Source organism: Cornus florida, unplaced genomic scaffold, assembly GCF_030987335.1.
Source record: "Cornus florida cultivar Cherokee Brave unplaced genomic scaffold, ASM3098733v1 CherokeeBrave_3.0.0_Hap2_Chr06, whole genome shotgun sequence".
NCBI classification, from domain to species: domain Eukaryota; kingdom Viridiplantae; phylum Streptophyta; class Magnoliopsida; order Cornales; family Cornaceae; genus Cornus; species Cornus florida.
The window spans coordinates 48,708,823-48,731,187 of record NW_026775576.1 but is presented as its reverse complement, the minus strand read 5'-3'; the positions used below and the strand labels follow the sequence as shown (position 1 = coordinate 48,731,187).

The 22,365-nt window shown below is 35.5% G+C and overlaps 1 protein-coding gene across 1 annotated transcript; it reads left to right on the top strand.

Moving 5' to 3' along the window:
- The first annotated feature begins 5,474 nt into the window (after positions 1-5,474).
- On the top strand, positions 5,475-7,902 carry LOC132311461 (ubiquitin-conjugating enzyme E2 20-like). Its single transcript, XM_059809364.1, has 6 exons — positions 5,475-5,848; positions 6,722-6,749; positions 6,859-7,086; positions 7,190-7,253; positions 7,401-7,460; positions 7,578-7,902. Exons 1-6 carry the CDS (start codon positions 5,736-5,738, stop codon positions 7,619-7,621), a joined length of 537 nt encoding a protein of 178 aa, XP_059665347.1. The 5' UTR covers positions 5,475-5,735; the 3' UTR covers positions 7,622-7,902.
- The last annotated feature ends 14,463 nt before the right edge of the window (positions 7,903-22,365 follow it).

The window sequence follows — 22,365 nt, the reverse complement described above, 5'->3', positions numbered from 1 at the left end:
TCCTTGCTTGAAATGCTCCTTTGCTCACCTTCTAGCTTAATGCACCTAGTCAAACAAGAACCAACACAATAAGTAACCAAAATGAAAATGAAAATAATGTAAAGACACGATCAAAAGAGTACTAATTCCTAATTGATTCCACAAATATGACGTTGCCTTCCATCAAGCCCCGGCAACGGCGCCAAAAACTTGGTGTTGTCGTCAACCCAATCCAAAGTTTGTGCACCAAAAGATAGTGGTGTAGGGCTATGATGAATGTGGCCAAGTTTTACATTTAGAAATTGACACTACTATCTTTCACTAAAAATATAGTTAGGACGAGTAGGGATCATCCCAAAAGATTGGTGGGTCGTATTAGGTTGTGGAATCGAGATTAGGGTTAGTAGGTCGAGTGATAAAAAGATTGGTTGGTGGTTGAATTACACTAAGATGCAATTTAAACTAAAGTAAACAATTAAATGCAATAGGGAGAAAATAAGAGAGCGAAATCCTGGGGTTTAGAGATCACCACTAAACATAGCTTTTCTACACTCTTAATGAATGATTAATGAAGGGGAAAACATATATTACAACATAGTGTGTGTGTGTGGTTGTTTCAACAAGCATGGATGACATATTAAGCATATATTGTCTAAGCAACATGGTGGATAGCAAAATATATCAAACTAGGCCATTAATCCCTTCTTTAAGCTCACAATCCAAACACATCACAAAGTTAGAGAAATATACTACTTGTTTTCATAAGTATAGAACATCAAACAACAAGTATGGATTGTCCTCCCATTTAACATCTAAACTACAACTACACTACAATTAAGTTAATGACATGAAATTAAACTAATTAAACTAAGGGAGAGACACAATCCATCAAGAAATGAGTATGAACCATCAAATAAACCACAAAAACATTCTATTAAGCACTATGTCTTGACAATCTCTAGATCTATAACATTAATACACATAAACATGCATCAATAACACAAGAAATAGAGACAAACACATGAACATATATTCTAGCATACATAGACATATGGATAGAATGAAATGATCCATTGGAATCATTAAACCACACAAATCATTGAATAAACAAGATCTATGTATATAAATATGTCAAAACATCTATCACAATACAAATTCCCTCAAAAATACGTAAATCAAGATGTAGAAAGCATGCTTAGGGCTAACTCTAGCCCCAGGAGGATGTCTAGCCACTCATTGATGGTGTCCTCCAATCCTCAAGGGCTAACTTCATGGTAGAGATTGTTCCTCTTCTTGGTTGATGGAAGAACTCCAAGCTTGTGTCTCTAGCCTTCTCCTTTCTTCTTTTCTTCCTCACTAAGAATATGGAAATTGTGTCTCTAGTGTATGTATCTACTATCAAGTATATGCTCTCAAGAATGACTCATATTCCTTATATAGGTAGGTTAAATATCACCTCCAATGAGTTGGGCTCATACATCAATATTCCTTCCAATGATTAGATATGAGACAACTTTTAATGAGCTGGAAATTGAATTTTTTCGGGCTTTGGGAAGTTCGATCGATCGAACTTGTGGTGAGATCAATCGAACATAGCTGAGATCTATCGAATTTAAGCTGGATCGATCCTCTATGGCGGCGCCTTTTTGGATAAAAACAAATTTGAGATATTTTGAAGATATTTTTGGGAAAGAGACAAATGTGGTAGGTAGGGTGGTACAACTGGATAAGATGGAATCTTTTTGATCAATCGGAAGAAAGTTGGATCGATCGAATTTTGTGGGATCTTTGGATAAGGACAAAAGAGCTTGGATCCATCTTGAAATGCTGAGACCGATGAACTTTCGATAGATCGAATATTTTTTGAGATCGATCAAACTTGCTGAATTTCCACCATTTGCTTCCTTTTGCTCTCACTTTGCTCCTTTCTTTGATTCATCTCAAGATTGTTTCAATTATGCTCTTATTTAGCTGAGTTAGCTTATTTTGGGCATAACTACTTGAAATGGAAATAATACAAAATCAATCTAAAGCGGGAAAATAAGATAGATAAAGATTATAGAACACCTAAGCTTAAGGGGTTTAAATTCGCACTTTTCAGCATTCATCAGCATGCTTAGTTGTGAAATTTTGGTTGTGATGTTAAGCATGAGGTGGTTTTGATCTAATTATTTGAGTTGAGAATATGATGGTTTTCTTGTATTTGTGTTAAGCATGCTATTTTTTTGTGAGAAAATGTGAAAGTATGAATTGTGTGATCAATTTTTGTGTTTCAATGTTTTAATATAACTATGATGTAAACCATGACTTGTGTATTGATGAATGGTTGTATGACATGCATATTCTTGGCATGAGGGTGAGTTGAGAGGATGAAGGTTGATGTGGGAAAGAGGGTTAGAAAATGAAATGATAGTTTGTATGGTAAGCCAAGGTGATGGTTAGGAAGGTTTTAGTGAGGTTGGGTTAGAAAGAAAGAAGGGGACATTTGCATTTCATATTTGATGGTATGGCTTGTGAATTTATGAAATTCATGAATGTTGAAATGACTTAATCCCATGACCCCTTTTCTTCGATTCCCATCCTTTGGTTGCGGCTCACGGGATTTTTTGGAATCTACTTTAAGCTTACTCTACTAAACTATTGAGCTCACACTATCATTATTAACATTTTTCAGGAATGCGGAGATGAGCCGGTAAATGAAGTGCATCCATGGACATTGATGTAGTTAGGAATTCACTTTCATTTTGTTTATATTAAAGCTATATAAATTTTGGCCATGGAGGCCTCATTCTTGTATTGAATTCTTTGGAAATTGTATAAAATGATACTTGTGTAATTCGGTCTTTAAATGATGTATTGGACTTGTATTCGGTTCATTTGAATGAACGAGAGTTTAATTATGTTTTCATACTATCAAATGAAAGATTTGGGGTAGGTTTGGGCTTTGAATAAGGTTACATAGGGACCAAAGTAGTGCAAATATGTAAAAATCCAAGATTTTAAGCTTTTTGGGGCATTTTTAGGGTTCTGGGTATTTTGAACCGCTTCAGCCCCAATTGAACCGATTCAAGGGGTGAAAATGGTTCTCGAGTGGGCATACTACCCATCTTGAACCGGTTCAGGATTCTTGAACCTGTTCAAGTCCTCCAGTAAGCACAAATTGCCTTGTCAGCTTATCAGCTTTGATCACCTAACTTCAGACGGTAATAACTTTTTCATTTCATACCCAAATAGGGTCATTCTTGAGTCCATTTTTAAGGATTTTCAGTTGGATTTCCAATGGGACTAACCTCATCCTTAGATTCCAATCATGTTGACAGTTATGGTTGTTTTAGTGGAACTGTGTCAGAATTTGCTTTGAACCTGTAAGGGCGTTTTTGGGAATTCATATCCAGTGACTGTAGAACCTCATCGAGCTTCATGGAATGACTAGAATAGTTGTTTTAAACCTCATTTAACTAGTTTAAGGATGGATTATCCTTTCATATTGTAAAAAGACCATTTTACCCCTAGTATGTCCTCGGGTTCAGGTAAGGCCCGGTTAGTGATCTGGACCTCTGATTTGGGTTGTTTCAGGTAGGCCCAACCCAGCCTAGTCCCAACCCAACTTCAACCCGAATCGGATTGGGTTAGGCCAACCCGAATTGTACCCAACATGGGTTAGGGTTATAACCCTGGTCGAATATTTTCGGGCGGGTTGGGTCGGGTTGAGGTTTTTTTATAAATTTTTTTTTTTGGATATATATATATATATTCATTTTACCCTTCCCAATCGCCTCCATCTCTATTCTCTGTAAACTTTCCCTCGCTCTCTCTCTCTCTCTCCCCGCAACTACAAACTACAAAATTTACAAGAATCAGAACTTCAAAACCCATATATTTCAAAACCCATCTGTCTGCAAGAAGTTCAAAACCCATATCGGCATATCATTTCAGATTGTTCAAAAAATCAAAACCCAGATCTTTCAGTTTCCATCGCCTGTTGTTCTAGTTCGGGTTCGCCGTTCGCAAGTTTCAGCCGCTGCAACTGCTAACTTGAATGTATGGGGATGACGGTAGAGAGAGAAAGAGAAAGGAGAGAGAGAAAAAAAAATGTTTTTTTTTTTTTTTTTAAAATTTTAGGTTCGGGTTGAGCCAGAGACCAACCCGAATATGACTGGGTTTTGACAAAACTCAACCCGAACATGAGCCCGATTTGTGAACTTAAAGTTCAAATTTTAAAATTTTGGGTTGGGCTGGGTTAGCTCGCCCAAGTTCCATCCCTAGGAGTGGATGAGGGAAGCTGTTCTAATGTTCAGCATGGATGTGCCTGGTCTTCTCTCAGAAGGTTTCCTGCATTATCAAGCTTCATCACTCTCAACTTTTCAGCCACCAAACTTGTAATATTAAGAGTGAGCTTTCATATGCACATTCAGTGCCTTTTGCTTACCATTGAAGCAGCAATATAACTATGTGTGTAAAAAAAAACACATTGTGTGACATGGTGGGACCACTCCAGGTTCAATTTTGGATGTCTGAATCATCAATTTTTATTGCAATCTAGCCAAGCCGAGGGGCTCAGCTCAATCATGTAATACTAGTGCTCGAGCCGAGATCGAGTTTCAATATATGAATTGGAACTCGGCTCAGCCATGACCAAAAATGTTTGAAATCGGTTATAACTCGATTACGGAATACAGCTCTAAGCATTCATATATTAATACACACACATACTTAAATAGGAATTTTTGAAAACATAATCTATATTCAAATCCACTAATTATATATATATATATATATATATATATATATATATAGGGTGAGTAAGTTAGTATATATTTGTACCTATAAACTGCCACTATCTATAATAACAAGTACAAAATTTGACCTCTTTATGAAAAGTTTGGTAGTATTCAAATCCCAAATTATCAAACACTTGTTTTGCTCTAAGTCACATAAAGCGGGAGTTTGAGCGAAAGTGAATTTGAGAGCAGAAGCGTGAGAGCGGCAAAATTATGTCATAAATAGTGAGAATTTGAGCGAGAACTCGCGGAGCCTGACAGCGATACCTGTTGAAAAAAATTATGTGCCTATAGTGCACTATTGGAAACAAAAAAAACATACCAAATAAAAACGGTTGCCAAAACATAGTAAGTTCAATTTTTCATAGGAGATTAGTTTGTGCCTGTGTTATTTGCTGGTTCGTACACTCGAAAAATAGTAAAATTGAAACGTAGGCCCAAACTGGAATTAAATTTGGTGCTACAACAGTCTATAGTCCAGTCCAATGCGTTTTACTTCAATGTCCCAAGTCCATAAGGTTGATTCGGCCCACCCCAGTTATAAAAGGCTTAAAGGATGCAAAATTAGGTCAAAGAGAGTGGGTAAAACTAGCCGTTGGAACGCAGCAAAGGAAAAGCAACGCCGCTGCCAGTGTAACGGTCAAAAACAATTTGAATTTCCCTGAGACAACCCCTTTTCAACGTCGTTTTGTTCCGTTTTAAATCAATCCTCACGCCTCCTTCCCCCTTATCGCTCTCTCCTCTCTCTCTCTCTAATTGCTTCACAAGAAGAGGAAGAAGAGACCCCATTATTCCTTTTCTTCTTCTTTCTTCTCTCTATCTGGATTTTGCGCCCTCCCTCTCTCTCTCTCTCTATATATATATACACACACAGAGTCATATACAATCTTCCGATTCTAGCTATAGTTTCCTGTGAAGTCTATTTCAGATCGTTCTTTATTACTGTTCCAATCAGAAAAGAGAAGCAATAAGAAGATGACTACAGTTAACAACCAGCATCACGGCAACAACACGCCGGCGACTGCTCCGGCTTCGAAAGGGCCTCTCTCCACGGCTAAGAGCGTGGATACCCAATCTGTTCTCAAAAGGTTGTTTATTACTTCTTCTTTTTCTTTTGTTTATTTTTAATTCTAGATCTGATCTTTGATCGCTTGGGAAATTTTTCTTCAAAAATTCTAGCGGTTTCTCTCTCTCTATGGATGAAAATTTTAACTTCTTGAATTGGGTTTTGTTGAATTGTCCTGAATTTCGTTTATTCTATATTTTTGAAAACCCCATGATTGGTTAGGGTTTATACGCATTTCGGTTTATTTGTTTTTCTGGATCGTTCAATTTTTCAAGAGTTCGGGTTCCTTCTTCGTTTTTTTTTTTTTTCGGTGATTTTGTTTCTATAAAGCATATTGAAAATCAAGCTGTGAATTTTCTTGAGCTTGAGTTTGTTGTTTTTTTGAAGAATTAAATCGTTCCTAGGGTTTATGATTATTTTGGGGTTTCTGTTTTTGTAAAACGGATCAAATTGGCTTCAGGGTAAAACCTCCAATTGGCTAGGGTTTATATGCATTGCTCGAGGGTTCAACATTCAAGGGTTTTGGTTATTTTTGTTTTATTTTATTTTAATTTTTGTGTTTTTGTTACTATAAAGCCCTATGCAATTCAAGACCTGAATTTTCTTGAAGTTGATTTATTGTTTTTGATCAATTAATGAGACTTAGGGTTTATGATTTTGACAAATTGGGTTTTTATTTTGATAAACCAGATCTCAATCTCTTCTGCTATGTAGCTTTTTTCTATGTTTTCTTCGAAGTGTTTTGTGGTTTCTAGGGTAAAAACTCTTACTCGGGTCCTCTGTGCTCTTATTTTTTTTGTAATTTCTAGTGTTTCTGGTTCTGTTTTTCTGTGTGCTCATTTTTTGATTTCTAGATTTTCTGATTCTGTTCTGTGTTTCTGTTTTCATAAAACAGGTTGCAATCTGAACTAATGTCTCTAATGGTAAGAACCACTAATTCCCTATTGTTCAAAATCTCTATAAATGTCTGACTACTTTGTAGAAGCTTTGAATTTCTGATTTATGTTTTTCTTTATGCAATACAATCTTTAGATGAGTGGGGATTCTGGGATATCTGCATTTCCTGAGGAAGACAACATATTTTGCTGGAAAGGGACAATTGCTGGTAGCAAAGACACAGTATTTGAAGGTACCGAATACAAGCTCTCACTCTCCTTTCCTACTGACTACCCATTCAAGCCTCCGAAGGTGAAATTCGAAACCTGCTGCTTCCATCCCAATGTGGATGTCTATGGGAACCTTTGCTTGGACATCCTTCAGGTGAGGACTATAGCATCAAAAGTCTCTTTCGACTTGATAGCATTGATTTTGCTGGTTTTCAATTAATAAAGTTGGGATTGCTTATAAATTATTATGCTTGCAGGATAAGTGGTCATCTGCTTATGATGTGAGAAGCATACTTCTCTCTATTCAGAGCCTGCTTGGAGGTAATTTTTATGTGATTAATTCACTAAATATGTGTTTTTTAACTCATTTTTTAGAAAAAAAAACTCAAATACCCATTTGAGTTATTTGATTTGACATATAATTTGATTTTTCTTTTCATCCATTTTTGTTATTCATTTGATATTTAGAGCCAAACACAAGCTCACCCCTGAACACTCAAGCAGCATCACTTTGGGCTAATCAAGAAGGTATTGTGTTCATTTTTGTTCAATGTTTGTTTGTTTGTTTTCTTTTATTTATTTATTTTATTTCATTTCTAGTCACAAATATAAAATTTTGAAACCTATTCTTTGTATCTCTTGCAGAATACAGGAAGATGGTGGAAAAGCTATATAAGCCTGCTGCCTAGTATTTGAGATGTGAAAAGTTTCGTGTAGTTATGCAGAGTGTATCACTTTTTCATTCTGAGTAGCAAGAAAGGTATATGCGCAGAGAGTGTATTATTATTCCCTTTCATTCTGTGTAGCAAGAAAGGTTAAATTGAGATTGTGTTTTTCAGCATGCAAATTCATTCATTGTTTTTACTTTCCCTTGCATCTACAGCTATCCCTTTACAGAAAAAGGGATTTTATATGGATGTTACTAGCTTGTTGTTAGTTTTGAATATGGAGATAAAGATGATTTATTACATCTCTCTTTGTTTACTTCCCCTTTTGTGTTTGAGTTTTGGCCATGTCTTTATACCAATTCTTTTAACAATGTCCCTCCAATGCAAATCACCGGAAACCCTAATTTGAGGCTTAATTTGAAATCAATTCCACAATCTGGCAGTGGAGTCTTTTAGGACTCTCAAATGTGTAAAATGGAACTGAAATAGGGTACCAGAAACCCTAACCAATGCCCCGATTTGGGGGCAATTTCACAATTGAATGGGTGAAATAGATAAATAAAGAACGACTTAAGAAAGGAGAATGACTTGATCATCATATTTGTTGTCAATGGGAATGACTCAATGGAAGAAGCTCTGTGAAAACCAAAACTTCGCAACATGAGGCTTATGTAATCAGAAATCATTTGTGGTTATAAAAAATAGAAGCCAAAAAGGAGAGTGATTTAGATAAGTAATTCTGCATGGTGATCAATAGTAGCAAAGCAATGAGCACAAATTAAGAATGAAGTTTAAGGTGTTTTGAGTCTTTAGACATATTAACCTTGGGCGTGAGAGCAGCATGCATATGACATGGAATGCGGCTACATTACTTTAGGTGAAGTAGTATTTCCTCATTCTAGCATATGAGAGAGGTAAAGGATTCAAGTCTTCATTGAAACACTGTTTTAGCGCAAGTGGTCATTAAGGGCATCAAAGACTGTCCTAAGACACGGCCTAATTCTAATGAAAATGATTATCAGGCAGAAATAATTAGCCGAAGGCTCTAAGCTATTTCTGCCCACTTGATGCATTCATATAGGACCCAGGGCTGCTCTGAGCGCCCTTCAATTTAGAAGGGTCTCAAATAGGGGCGGAGCCAGGATTTCAAATTTGGGGGGGAGGGGGCCAAAACATAAGAAAATTTGAAGAACAGAATAATTTTTATAACAAAGATATTATATATATATATATATATATATATTTTTTTTTTATAAAAAAAAAACGATGATGTTTTCATATATCAAATCAAGTACATCTGGAAACAAAAACATATGTAGCATTCTCTTAAGTAACCTATTGAAGATGAACCTAAGTTATTGAAAATGAACCCTCCGATCTTGAAGAGAGTAAAATTCATTAACTACCGGATCTATATCAATATTGTAATGACCCAAAAAGATACCGGTCAATGATACTAAAAAATAATAATAATAATAAATAAATAAATAAAAATTCGGAATGACGTCTGCAGAAAAAGTCTTACTATGACCTACTTAAATACATATAAAATGCTATGGCCTCACTTGGTTTAAAACTAATTTATCTTGTCTCAACGCACAATGTAAATAATATACAACATTTCCAAAATCAATACATACATATAAAAAGAGTACCGTTCCTCCATCTCATCTAAACATGGAAATACTAGTCTACTACCTAGTCCCATAATCCTTTATAAGGAATACACTTTAATTACATCAAGTTACTGTCCATAAAATATAGCTAAAATTAAAAGTCCATCACTTACAACATTATACAATTTAAACTAAAGTTTTACAAAATAGTAAAGATTATATTTACAAAATATTAAAGTTCAATTACAAAAGATAGCAAAATATAGATCTCTAATCTCGTCTAAACTTGTGGTGGATCGTCGTCCGCCATCTCTTTCCCGTATCCTGAAAATATTAATAATGAAAGGGGTGAGCCAACTACTTTGTAGTAAGTGTTTAAGACACACCTCTTACGACCCCGTGAATCCACATAAAGAATAGAATACAACTGAACGGGATCATGCCTCGAGAAGCAAGTAAAACAATAATAATATCACCAAATACATACACAAGTCATCCGACTACCAAGTGTGCAATATATGCGAATGATATGCCATGCCATGAAATGTCATTCCCCATTTCCGAAACAATACCGTTTCACCTTTCCAAACCGTTAGTGCAGTTCGACCCAAGGTGACTCCAAGGCATCACGAGAGGAGGATTGACTAACTATCCATGACCACAAGGCAACTCCAAGGCGTCGTATCCATCCTAGGTAACTCAACCACGCTAGGGTCTCTCTCTAGTCCCCTCTAGACTACAATAACGCCGCGGACCACTAGGCGACTCCTAGGCTTCTGGGTTTTCTCAAACACTTTTCGAAAACTTTTTCTCTCAAAACAATTTCTTTTGCTTTTCAAAAACACTTTTCTCTTTTTCTTTCTTAATGAATGCATGAATGCCTCATGCTTCATAATTATTATACCAACAATGAAATTTCACATAAGTTTCCAAATAATAACCACATACTTATACATCATGCTTTCAAATAAACAAGTTATCATATAGAACATACCATGGCATAAATTTAGTATACTTTTCATCACAAGAAACATGTAATTGAACCAAATATTCATATAATCCACATAATCACATAAAACCTTAAGTAACATAAATTAAATAACCAAATTAAACATGCTTAGGGGCAAATTAAGAGGGAAAATTTCACTAGAACCAAAGAAAATGTGGATTAGAGCACCCCTACCTCATTGAAGAAAAAACCCAAAAAATGCACAAAATTTGAAATCCCAATGGTGGCCAAACGGATATTTATTCCGATCAAAATGAAAATCTCGATGAGCTCTCCAACTTTGCCTTAAGCAGCAATACCAAATTCCCAAAGGTAAGAGAGAAGTCTTGGCTTGATTGAAGAAGGAAAAAGAAAAAGAAAAAAGAAAGTAAAAGGGGAGGGAGAACTGTGGCAGAGAGTGAGATAAATGGTGATTCTGTAATGGCTTTAAGGCCATTATAATTTTTGTATAATAATAGGTCCCACAAAATTATAAATATATCACCTTTATAACATTATTATATATATATATATATATTCTAATTAAATTACAACCACACAATCGACTATATAACCATATAAAATGCATTAAATTACCATGCATGAAATAAAATGGACCTGTGACACAATCCCCGTGAACAACAATCTCGGTAGCAGACTGCCACCTAGGACCTCCCGGTCAGAAAAACGAAAAAAATGCCACAATGGAAACCAATGCATTTCCTAGAGTCCTGAACTCAAGGAAATGTCCCAACAGTACTGACACATCCGGCACACCCCATAGTGTCTGGCACGTAAAACGAGAAAAGACAAAAATATCCTCGAGAAAAATAAAAAAATTCCAGAAAATGAAAGTTGATAAAAATCGAAAATATTACATTCTACCTTCCTTAAAAAGATTTTGTCCTTAAAATTTACCCTCCTTAAAGAAGGAGGCCTACAGCCATACACATTCTCGAGAAACACCTTATAAGATCACAAGACTATGAACTAGCCAACCATATTGCCTTTGACACCAGATGTTAATAAGCAATCACGCACCACCGCCACTAAAACCCAATACTCACCACTCACAACATCATAACACAAGACCGACTAGTATGCCCTATGCTATACCCAACTCAAAACGGGCATCGGTCCACTCTACACTGCAACGCAAGACTCCGAAGACTGAAAGAAGAATGGTCACTAGACCACCGAACATAACAACGTTCAATCTCAATTCATCCCTAAAAGGACACACAAAACCCGAGACAAGGAGCCCCGTCCATCTCACAATCAAGCTCAAATTCAAATCTGCACATCCCTGTCAGACCAATCACTCGCTATCTAACACATAACTATACCATCGCATATCCACACCAGTGACTAATAATCACACTATACAACAATCATTATACTTAACAACCTTAAGATGACTAAACAACGAATCTCCAAACAACTATACAATCATAAGTCACCAAATCAGTAAAGCGCACTATCCTGTATTCAAGACACAAATCCTAAAAACAAGATCCTCGATAATTAAGTGATCACACCACAAAACCTTTATCGGACACTTAGTCTTACCTAACATACCTTGTTACCCGCGACTAACTGCCTAAATCCACACTGTCACGCCGACATAACACACAATACCATGCTCTCACTGTCCTTAACAAATCGAAACAATCATTGACCTTTGACGCGACATCGTGCTATAGAAGGATTGATTCAAGAGAAATGGTTAGCCAGGCCATTCTCATCATCGATCAAGTCTCAACACAGATGTCGTTCCTATCCTCAGGTCCAAACCTCAAACACAATCTCACACAGTCCATAAGACAACTATTAGATCCACTCACTATCAATCAATCACTTTACGTAACCACAACGACTATACAGTCACATACTTACTTTAAAAATCCCAATCATGCCTTAATCATAACAAGCTAAAAGCAACATAGCGCCAAATACCACAATCATTGACCAGCCTAAAAGCTCTCCGATCACCTCATAAAATCCACACTAGGTAGATATCATAACATCATTTGATTTAATTCATGTCTCATTAAAATACTTAATAAGGCTATTTCATGCCTGAAATCTCGAAACCAGAGTCAATTACTATGATTACTCCTCAAAGGAATCATACATTCACATTTTAAATCATAAAATCCCGAGACAATACCGACACTAGTCCTCAAAACACTGCTCAAATTAGATGTCAAAAAAAAAAACATCAAGTACATGACTCACATCACATCACCTAATCATCCTCGAACGCACAGTTCACGACACAACCAGACACCGGAAACACACAATCCTTATTCAACAACTCGTGCCACACACGCCACCAGTTAAAACCACTCTCAGAACAAGCACTACAAAAAACAAAGACTTCAGCTCCCTCCGTGGGAGTGAGTCGACCAATACAACCAAACCCTTACCGGTGAACTCTAACAGTAAAACAAACCACACACGGGTCCGTTCATCATCGAACGCGTACAACTCCTAAACGAAGACCAGGACTTACGACAAACAAAGTTCTTGTCAGGACCAGAATAAATGGAAGGGTAATGAACCCCGCACTCACTAGAGGCTGATAATTCATACCTGAATGCACCTGACACCCTGTCACACGCTACTCACCATTCATCCAACAATAGACACCCAATCTCACCTAAGATGAATTGAACCCCTTATGCATAAGGAGAAGAACCAACTGGATACCAGTACGGAACTACGAACCCAAATCTAAGCAATCTCACCATAAACAGATCGTCATCCATTATCAACACTAGAACCTCGCACACACTACTCTACAATACCAATACTAGCCAAAACAAATCAGATCCATACCACTCATTCATCAAGTACTAGGATACAACTCACAACATGACCATCAGATAAGAGCATCAATGTTCATAGCATACTATCACTAGGAAAGATTACAGCCCGTCGGAAACCGTGTCCCATACCACCTGGAACCGGTCACTCCCATATGTCATTCTTTCTACCATCTGTGATACCCCTCGATTCTAGAGCCATGGGTGATCAAGTCCGAGCACAGAACCGAAGGATATCAAACAATTAATATTTAAACAAGCATTGAGTACAAAAAGAAATAAGAATAAATAAAAATAAGAGGAAAGAAAACTAAATAATAAATCCTTGAGTTACTAATTAAATAATCCTCCAAATAACAATATCCAAAATCTCTAATAACTTTACAACTCGGGAATCCATCATGTGGATCCCTATTCATAATCCAACTGAAACTAAATAAATAAATGAAATAAAATTGAATCCAAATACTAAAACATAAGGAAGACTCCTACGTTGAATCAGAAGAATGAATGGATAGTCTCTACTAGGCACGAACCACCTATATGGTTGGATCTGACGAACACTTGAAAACTAATCGCGGTTCAGGTCCACGAACAAGTTCTAATCTACTACATCCCAAACAGAGACCCGATACAGGTATACATCTTAGTCAATCCAACAGTAACTATATAGTCCGTATATATATATATATATACACACACACACACACTAAAGGAACCTCACTAGACTATAGGGTTGTCTCAACCTGAATAGTAGACAACATACAAAAACGCACATATAGGACTTAACATTTTAGTTAATTCATTCCCTTATACAAAAATAGGTAGGACTTAAATGATAAGTTAATCCGTCCCTAAAATGCTACCATCCCATACTGGTGCATTCGATCCACAAATATCCAACAGTTGATGAAAAATTAAACAATCCATTAATTAATTCCAGAATATAAGCATGATAAAATCTGATAATATACATTATTATATTATACTACAAACTCATGATTAAGATCATACAACATCCACATAAATTGCTAGATTAAATTCTTAAGCAACTTAAATCATCATTTAACAATATGCAAATTTATAAAATTTTATATTGTTCAAATCGTTAGCATTGTAATTTAAATTATGCATTCCAAACCTCCATGAATATATTTAAACAGATTTAAGACATTTAAAATAGATTCAACACATACAAGCATATACAATATGTAAAAATCATAGAAACAGTTCCCAGTGCCAAACCGGTCGAGCGAAGTACCAAACCAGTCGGCCGATACAGCTATTTCGATCGACCGAAATACCCAATCCGGTCGGCCAAAATACAACTGTTGGCCTAAGGATTTTATCTAAAGGTCAATCTTATGTTTTGATGATTACAAACCATTAATGATGTTTATGTACTAATGTTTTCATTGAGTGATATATAGTTGATCAACATTCAATCCTCAATGATGAGCTAGAAGATCCATTCCAAGTATTCCAAAGCATTCCAAACATTCAAGCAATTGATTCAAGGAAGCATCAAAGTTGCAAGAAATCAAAGAAAAACTCGAACTTCAAAGATCACACAAAGCATTTCAAAGAAAGAAAGCAAGTCTTCATCAAGCCTAAACGATCATGATTAAAGAATGAAGAAAAGGGTAGATAGGATGGTGAAAGCTTAAGATTCAATGTCAAAGTATATTTGAATATTTTTTGAAGCTCAAAATTATAGGACCATGCATATCATATATCATTCATATGCTCCTATGACCATTAGCAATAGACTAGGAACTTCATTTATATATATTGTCATATGAAATCTTTGCTAAGAAAGAGTTAATTCAAGCTTGATAAGCTTTGAAAGAACTCATTTTTTAAGCTAGCAATTCTAGGACCATGCACATTAATCATTATATTTATTTTGGTCTCTAAAAAGAAAAGGAAAAGGCATTGAATTAATTTTTCATCTTTAAAGCCTTTGTTGCCAAAATTTGGTAAATGACTCTAGGACACAATGCACTTGAAATTTATCATCTACATATGTCCTTAGACTCTTAGAAATAGGCCTTGAACTTAATTGAATCATTCATCAAAGTCCTAGGTGCTAGAAAGATGGATATCTCAAAAGAAGCTATTTTTAGCCTAGAAAATTTCAGACCAGCTTACACTAAAACTGCTATAACTATTTGTGTAGTTAGAATTTTTACACAAGGCCAGTGGCATTAGAAAGCTGACTTCGAGCCCTTGAGTTTAGACTCAAATTTCACCTAAATTGGATTAAAAATGACTGAAATATGAGCTTCACAAAATACATGATTCTGGTATGCGAAATTTCTGACCAGGTTGCACTAAAACGGCCATATCTACTTCTGTGGTTGGAATTTTTGAGTAAGGCCAGTTGGATTAGAAAGCTGACTTCAAGGCAATAAATTTAGACTTAAATTTCATCTCATTTGGAGTTTCATGGACTAAGTTATGTCCATTTGAAGTCATACACTCTTTTCTGTCCAATCCTAAAGCAGCCTTCATGTAAATAGAGTCAGCTCTCTCAAGGCAAATGGAGCCGCATCCATTCAAAAAAAGGAGCCTGCTCCATTCTTTTAATAGAGCCGCCTCCATTCAGAAATGAGCCTGCTCCATTTTTTTGGAGCCGCCTCCATTTGAAAAAGAGCCGCCTCCACTCAAAAATAATGAGCCAGCTCCTTTTACTCCAGTAACATTTCTTGGCTCGTAAAACAATCCTTCAGAAAAGAGCCTGCTCCACTTTTTTAATAGAGCCGCCTCCATTTGAAATTGAGCCGCCTCCACTTTTGCAAAGAGCCGGCTCCTTTGAGGGTTTTGAATTACAATGGCAATTTTCCTGCATTTAATTCCTCCAACCACTTCTAACAGCTATATTGAGCTGCGATTTTATATATATACAGAGGGGTTGTCTGCTAACAAATTGACACCATTTAAGAGACATTATATTACATTGCAAAGAGAGCTTTTGTTCTCAATCTTCTCTTCATCTCTCTCTCATTCACTCTTATTCCATCTTGAGAGATTCTAGTAAAGATTAAAAGGGCTTTTGCTCTTGTTTTAATCTTCATAGAGTTTTTGCTCTATTATACTACTTGAGAGAGCATTCAAGAACATTCATTCAAGTGCATTAAAGAGAGCTTTTGGCTCTACCATTATACATAGCTTTTGTTCTGGTTTTACTCACTCATAGAGCCTCTGTTCAGACATCGATCTTCATCTCATATACAAGCTTCCATAGCTGAATCAAAGTGAACTTCAGAGAGCATTTCGTGAGCCTTTGCTGAACTTTTATTCTAGTATTTCATCTGAGCTTTTGTTCAGCATTTTCCTCATCATCTCTCATACATTTCATACTTAGAGTTTGAGCTTCACTTGATTTCATATATACTCTATTGTGAGGTTTGATTTGTATCAGTTCTTGAGAGGATTTCTTGTACTACAAATTCTATTTACAAATCTACTGTAAGCCTAAGAGGAAGAGTTTCTCTTAGCAAAGAAATTGTAAGGGCTGGTGTGGCCTATGTAAAACTAAGAGGGTGGTCTCTTAGCAAGGATATTGTAAGGGTTGGTGTGACCCAAAGGAAGACTAAGAGAGGTTTTCTCTTAGCAAGAAGTTACTTCTAATCAAGGTTTGCTCTCCACCCATAAGGAGAAGCTATATTGGATTGGGAAGTCTCAAGAGGGATCTTGAGCCGAGGAGTAGGAGTTTCCGAACCTCGCAAAAATCGCCGTGTTATAGTTTGCAATTTCTTTTCCCTTATCTCTTTTACAATTATGCTATAAATTGTTTACTTTTATATCTTGATTTCATATGTTGATTATTGCACAATAGGTTATATTATTGATTAGAAATTGTATATCTATAATTTGCAAAAAATTGGCCATTGACTCTATTCACCCCCCCTCTAGAGTCAATTCTTGGGTAACAACAACCTCTACCCCTCACTGCTAAGTCGCTTCGGTCGACCGAAACAACAAATTATATCACAATTCATGCATCATATCATTGAATTATGTAAAAACTATACAACCCATTATATATATGAACATACTGTGAAAAACAGATTTTTAATATGTAAGAAGGTTTGTTTTAATCCCATTAATTGATCCTGGAACTGAACTAAGCGTGTATAAAACATAAGTCAAAGGAGAAGAGATAAAATTAGAACTTGCCTTAGGGATTTACAGATTGAAACCCAAGCCTCCTACTTTCTCTCTCTAAATTCAACCTCTGATTTGTACGTGAATAGCCCAAAACTATCTCTACAGACTTATAATTGTATATATATAGGTATATACAAAATAAACCCTACACAAATCCTCATCCCATTCCAACTCTAATTTACTTAAGGATTAAGAAAAGAAAAAGAGAAGGAAAATACAACTAAATATATATAAATATATACTAAGTTTGTAAAATTATATATATATATATATATATATATATATATATATATATAATTATTCTTATTTACATTATTAATAATATTAGTATTATTATGTTATTATTTATGTTAATCGGATTATATATATATAATACAACTATCCTTATATATATATATATATAACAATCCATGGGTAATATCTGTATCTATTTATCTTTCTAACTAAGTAGTCCATGCAACCCATTAGGTTGGTCCATTATTATTATCCAAATCTAACTCCTTTAAATATAAAACGTAAAATAAAATATTTAAATCCTTACAATTAAATTACATATAACACAACATCAGGGAAATAATTTAATTAAACAAACTAGGCAAGTATTTCAAATAAACACATAATCAGTTAATTCACATAATTAGTTAATTCAGATAAATAATTAAATACATAGCCAAGAAATCAAATAAATAATTAAAAATGTAATTAAAATAATTAATTAAATACCGAGACTATCATTTTAAAATTAGAGGTATTACACCATCCAACAACATTTGATCACCTACTCCATCTCTACCCTTCCAGGCGACACTGCCTCAAACACCGTGCACACAAGATTCTTGACCTTAGTCATAACAACCCACTGACTCTGTGACGGCCCAAGTTTTGTAAACCCGGTGCGTCAGTGATGACCAAAAGATGACCCGATAACGGATCCGAAATACGAAAGCGAAAGGTGAAACAACGATCTCTAGAGATACAATGTATCTCTAAGACACCAATGTGAGTCTCAATGAGGTCATGGAACCCAAAGAAAAACAAATGCGGAAGTGTCGTTTCAAAACGGATAAAAAGGAACCTAGGGGCAAAATGGACATTTTGCAAAAAAAAAAAGTGGATTCAAGTGCTATCGAGTACACCACTGGGAAGACAATGAAAAACTAATCATGATGGACTCAAGAATTTCATTATTCGGATTCTGGACGAAGGAGAAACGACAAAACAAAGAAAAACGAGCAATAAAGCTAAAAGGGGTAAACTGGTAATTATCCAGAAATATTTGGGCACAACTGAGCACACCGTTGGATAGAAAATGAAAAATTAATCAATTTAAAAAAAAAAATCAATTGATTTGGAGTCCAGATGAGGGAGAAGGCCGTGACAGCTACAGTGTCGCGGCGGCCCGACGAAGGCCGTGACAGCTACAGTGTCGTCAACCCACTACTGCTGCAACTGAGAGTAAAAACGGGCATCTAAACGAACTTTTCTGGAAAAAGTCAAAGAAGAAACCCCCCCTAAAATCGAGTTTCTTACCCCATTCATGAACAGAAACAAAAAAAATGCATTGTAAAATGCCCAGAATGCCCCCAAAAAAATCTGGTTAAGGGGGTAAAAATTTCTCCGAGCTACTGCCCAAAGAAAGGAAATAGGGCTTCGGGAGGTTTTTAAATTGCCTAAATTGAAAATGCAATCTTAAAATACACCCACAAGACCCCCAGAAGTTTCGGATCGGTCGTTACACTTTTCAAAAAAAAGTCGATGAATAGTACCAAGTACATTTGCACTAAAAATCTGCAAAACCTGGCAGCAAGGATTTTTTGGACAAATATGGATTTTTGAGGGCCAAGATGGCATTTTCTGGAAAAACACAAAGAAGAAACCCCCCTCAAAATTGAGTTTTCTACGTGACTTTTGAGAAAAAATGAAAAAAATGCATTGTGAAATACCCAAAATGCCCCTGGAATAGAATAGGGTAAAACTCCCTAAAAATGCTACTTAGAGTTTTTGTTTCATCAAGGATGGTGTTGTTTGCCAAAGTGAGTATGTAAGTGCACGCAATATAATAAAATAGATGTACCAACATGGTCTAAACCCTCTTTACATTCCATTAACAAGTTTTAGCATACAAAGCCTCCATTTCTCGTAAATAAGCTACAATGGCAATACTTGAGTTTTAGAGGAAACATACTTGTAACCTTTCAAGTTAATGGCTTGACCTCATGTCATACATGTCAAATGCATTAAAAAGAGTGTCCTTATGTACACTTTACATACGTAGAATCAAAGAATACAAGTTTGATACATAAAGCTACCAAACGATCTAAGGCAATGAAATCTTCAAGTCTTGAGTCCTGTACCTGAAATATGCCCCAGTATTGTAGGGGTGAGTAACATATAGCTACTTGTAGGAGATGAGCATGCATCGACCTAATATTTTACAATTTTATCACCTTAAGGTTAAACATATCAAAGGAGTTCATGCCATCTAACGTTTATGTCAAAATGAGACTCAGGAAGCATCATAAACACCTTAAAACATTTCTAGCATAATCACATTGTTCATACAATTCAAACAATATGGAAACATGTTATACAAAGCAACAAGATATAGATTCTCAAAGTCTTCAACTTGAAATCCAAGATACGAAAACGACAAGAGTGGGTCATGCCACCTAACGTCTATGTTCAAAGTGAATCTATAGGATCATTCTAAACTACAATTGAACATCAAAACACAAATTATGATATCGATGCAATTTAACCAACATTGGAACTTCCAATACAACACTTAAAGCATGATTTCTCAAAGTTAACATCTTGCAACTTAAAATGGGAAATCAAACAAAGAACAACAAATTACGATATCATCTAGTTATCAACTTGAAATGAAATACGAAATCAAACAAAGTGGATACTCGGACGTCACGCCGGATCAGACCGACAACATAGTTACTTTAGGGTTACTAGCCCATGGGTAACCTCCCTATGTGCGTACTAGACTATATAGAGGGACAATCCCCCGTACTAGAACCAAGTCCTAGCAGTAGCCAAACAATGACATCTTCAAGTTTCCAAAGTCAACAAATTGTGCAATAACGTATATATATATCAACATATATATACAAGATATCAACTATTTACCAAGCATAATCCAATTTTGGAAACTTATACAATACATGCTCAAAGTCTACAACTACTATGGCATGAAAGATGTCAAATACAAAGTGTGCAATTCCTTACACATAGCAACAATATATTCAATAAGGAAAAAACATATTCTCATGAATATAAAAGTAACAACTATATTATCCAATGCTCAAAAGTAATCAATTGAACATACACCAAATCCAAATCCATGATTTAAATATAAAAACAACTTCCAAAATGCAATTAAATCCATGAAGTAATAAATAGAATTTAATTAAACATAAATAGTTAAATTCTCTAAATCTCAAGTTAATCCCAAATAACCTCAATTTAATATATTTTGAAGGACATGTCATGGTCATCACATATATATCATCAAATGACTAGTTAAGTGACTAAAACACTTAAAACAAAATTAATCAAGCTAATTAATTAATTTCCTCTAGATTTTTAAACAATTCCAAATGCACTCAATTTAATCTATGCTAGAGAACATGCCAAGGCCTATCCAAATATCACATTACATCATGATTTCATGTTTGCTATCACCATGTGAATTAAACTTTCACAAAAGATAAATATTAAATAAATTTTGTAATTTTTATCCAAATACCCCAAATTTAATATATGTTAATCAACATACTAAAACTTAATTTCCTAGCATGCCACAATTTAATTCCATGTTATACACAAAGCCATATGAATTAAATCTCAAATATAGAAATTAATTAAATTAAATTCTAAATCTTAAACAAAATATGCTCACAAATTGTATATGCTCATATAACAATCAATACAATATAAATATAATCCTAAGGCACCCCCTACCTCAATTTGAGATGAAAATCCCAAAAGCCATCAAAACGAAACGGCTCCAGATCAGACGAAACTCCTAGGTTTTGTCGATGACAACACGATCTATATAATCTCCAAGAAGCCCCATGAAAATCCAAACTTGGCCTAAATCCCAGACTCAAAATTTGGTCAGAAATGGTTTCTAATAAGGGGTAATGATAGAGCACGACGAGGCGAACAACAAATACAAAGGCCGAAAGATTTTCACTTAGGAAAAGTAGGTTAAAGGAGGAGAGAGAAGATGGCAGCTCCATGGGCATCCATGGATGCCTTTGGTCGTGCAAGGAGAGGAGGAAGAAGAAGAAAATCTAATTTTTCTTCTTTAAGGCACCTATTTATAGTAAATCACAAAAAGTGCCCCGAAAGGGTCCCGCTGGGTTCGGATAAGTAGATTTTGAGCAAACGCGCTCAAACGGAAAAACTCCATGAACAAAAAAGATTCAAAATGAGAAAATATGAACAATGGAAGAAATGGCGTCAAAAACCGAGTCCCGAGCAGAATGTTATGCCCTGAACAAGTTCGGCAGCAACCGGGTCCAGAAACTCAGAAACTGGAGAAAAACGACTAGAACGGAATTCTATGAATTTATAAGTCAACAAAAAGTGGAAATGAATCCCATAAGAGGATCCAGGCTCCAGACGAGATATTTTGCAATAACTTTCGTTAATTGCACAATGACCCCTACAAAAAGGGTTAACTGCGAAACTGTCCCAGAATGAAAATATCTTCCAAAAGATATTTTCTTAGATACCCCTGAAATAAAATATCTTCAAAAGATATTTATGAAAAATACCCCAAGAAAAGAAATTAATTTCAAAGAATTATGCATCCATGCCCCTGTGGGCACCAGGAGTAACCAGAGTACTTTCTTGCAAAAGTAAATATACGTATTTCTTGGAACCACTCACGATAAGGATACGTGAAGTCAAAAACTAACTCCGAGCATAAGAAGTGAGGTTGTGCCAAAAACTGACAAACGAAGATAAGACGAAATAGGAAAAATGACAGAATAGGGAAAAGACGAAATAGCGCATAGTGTCTAAAAACGAAAAATGCAAAAATGACTCGGTCCTCAAAGGAAGTTGTCAATTCACATTAAAGAGTCTCAGAAACCAATTATGAGCACTCGAGATGACACTAAGCGACGAAAAACCATCCAC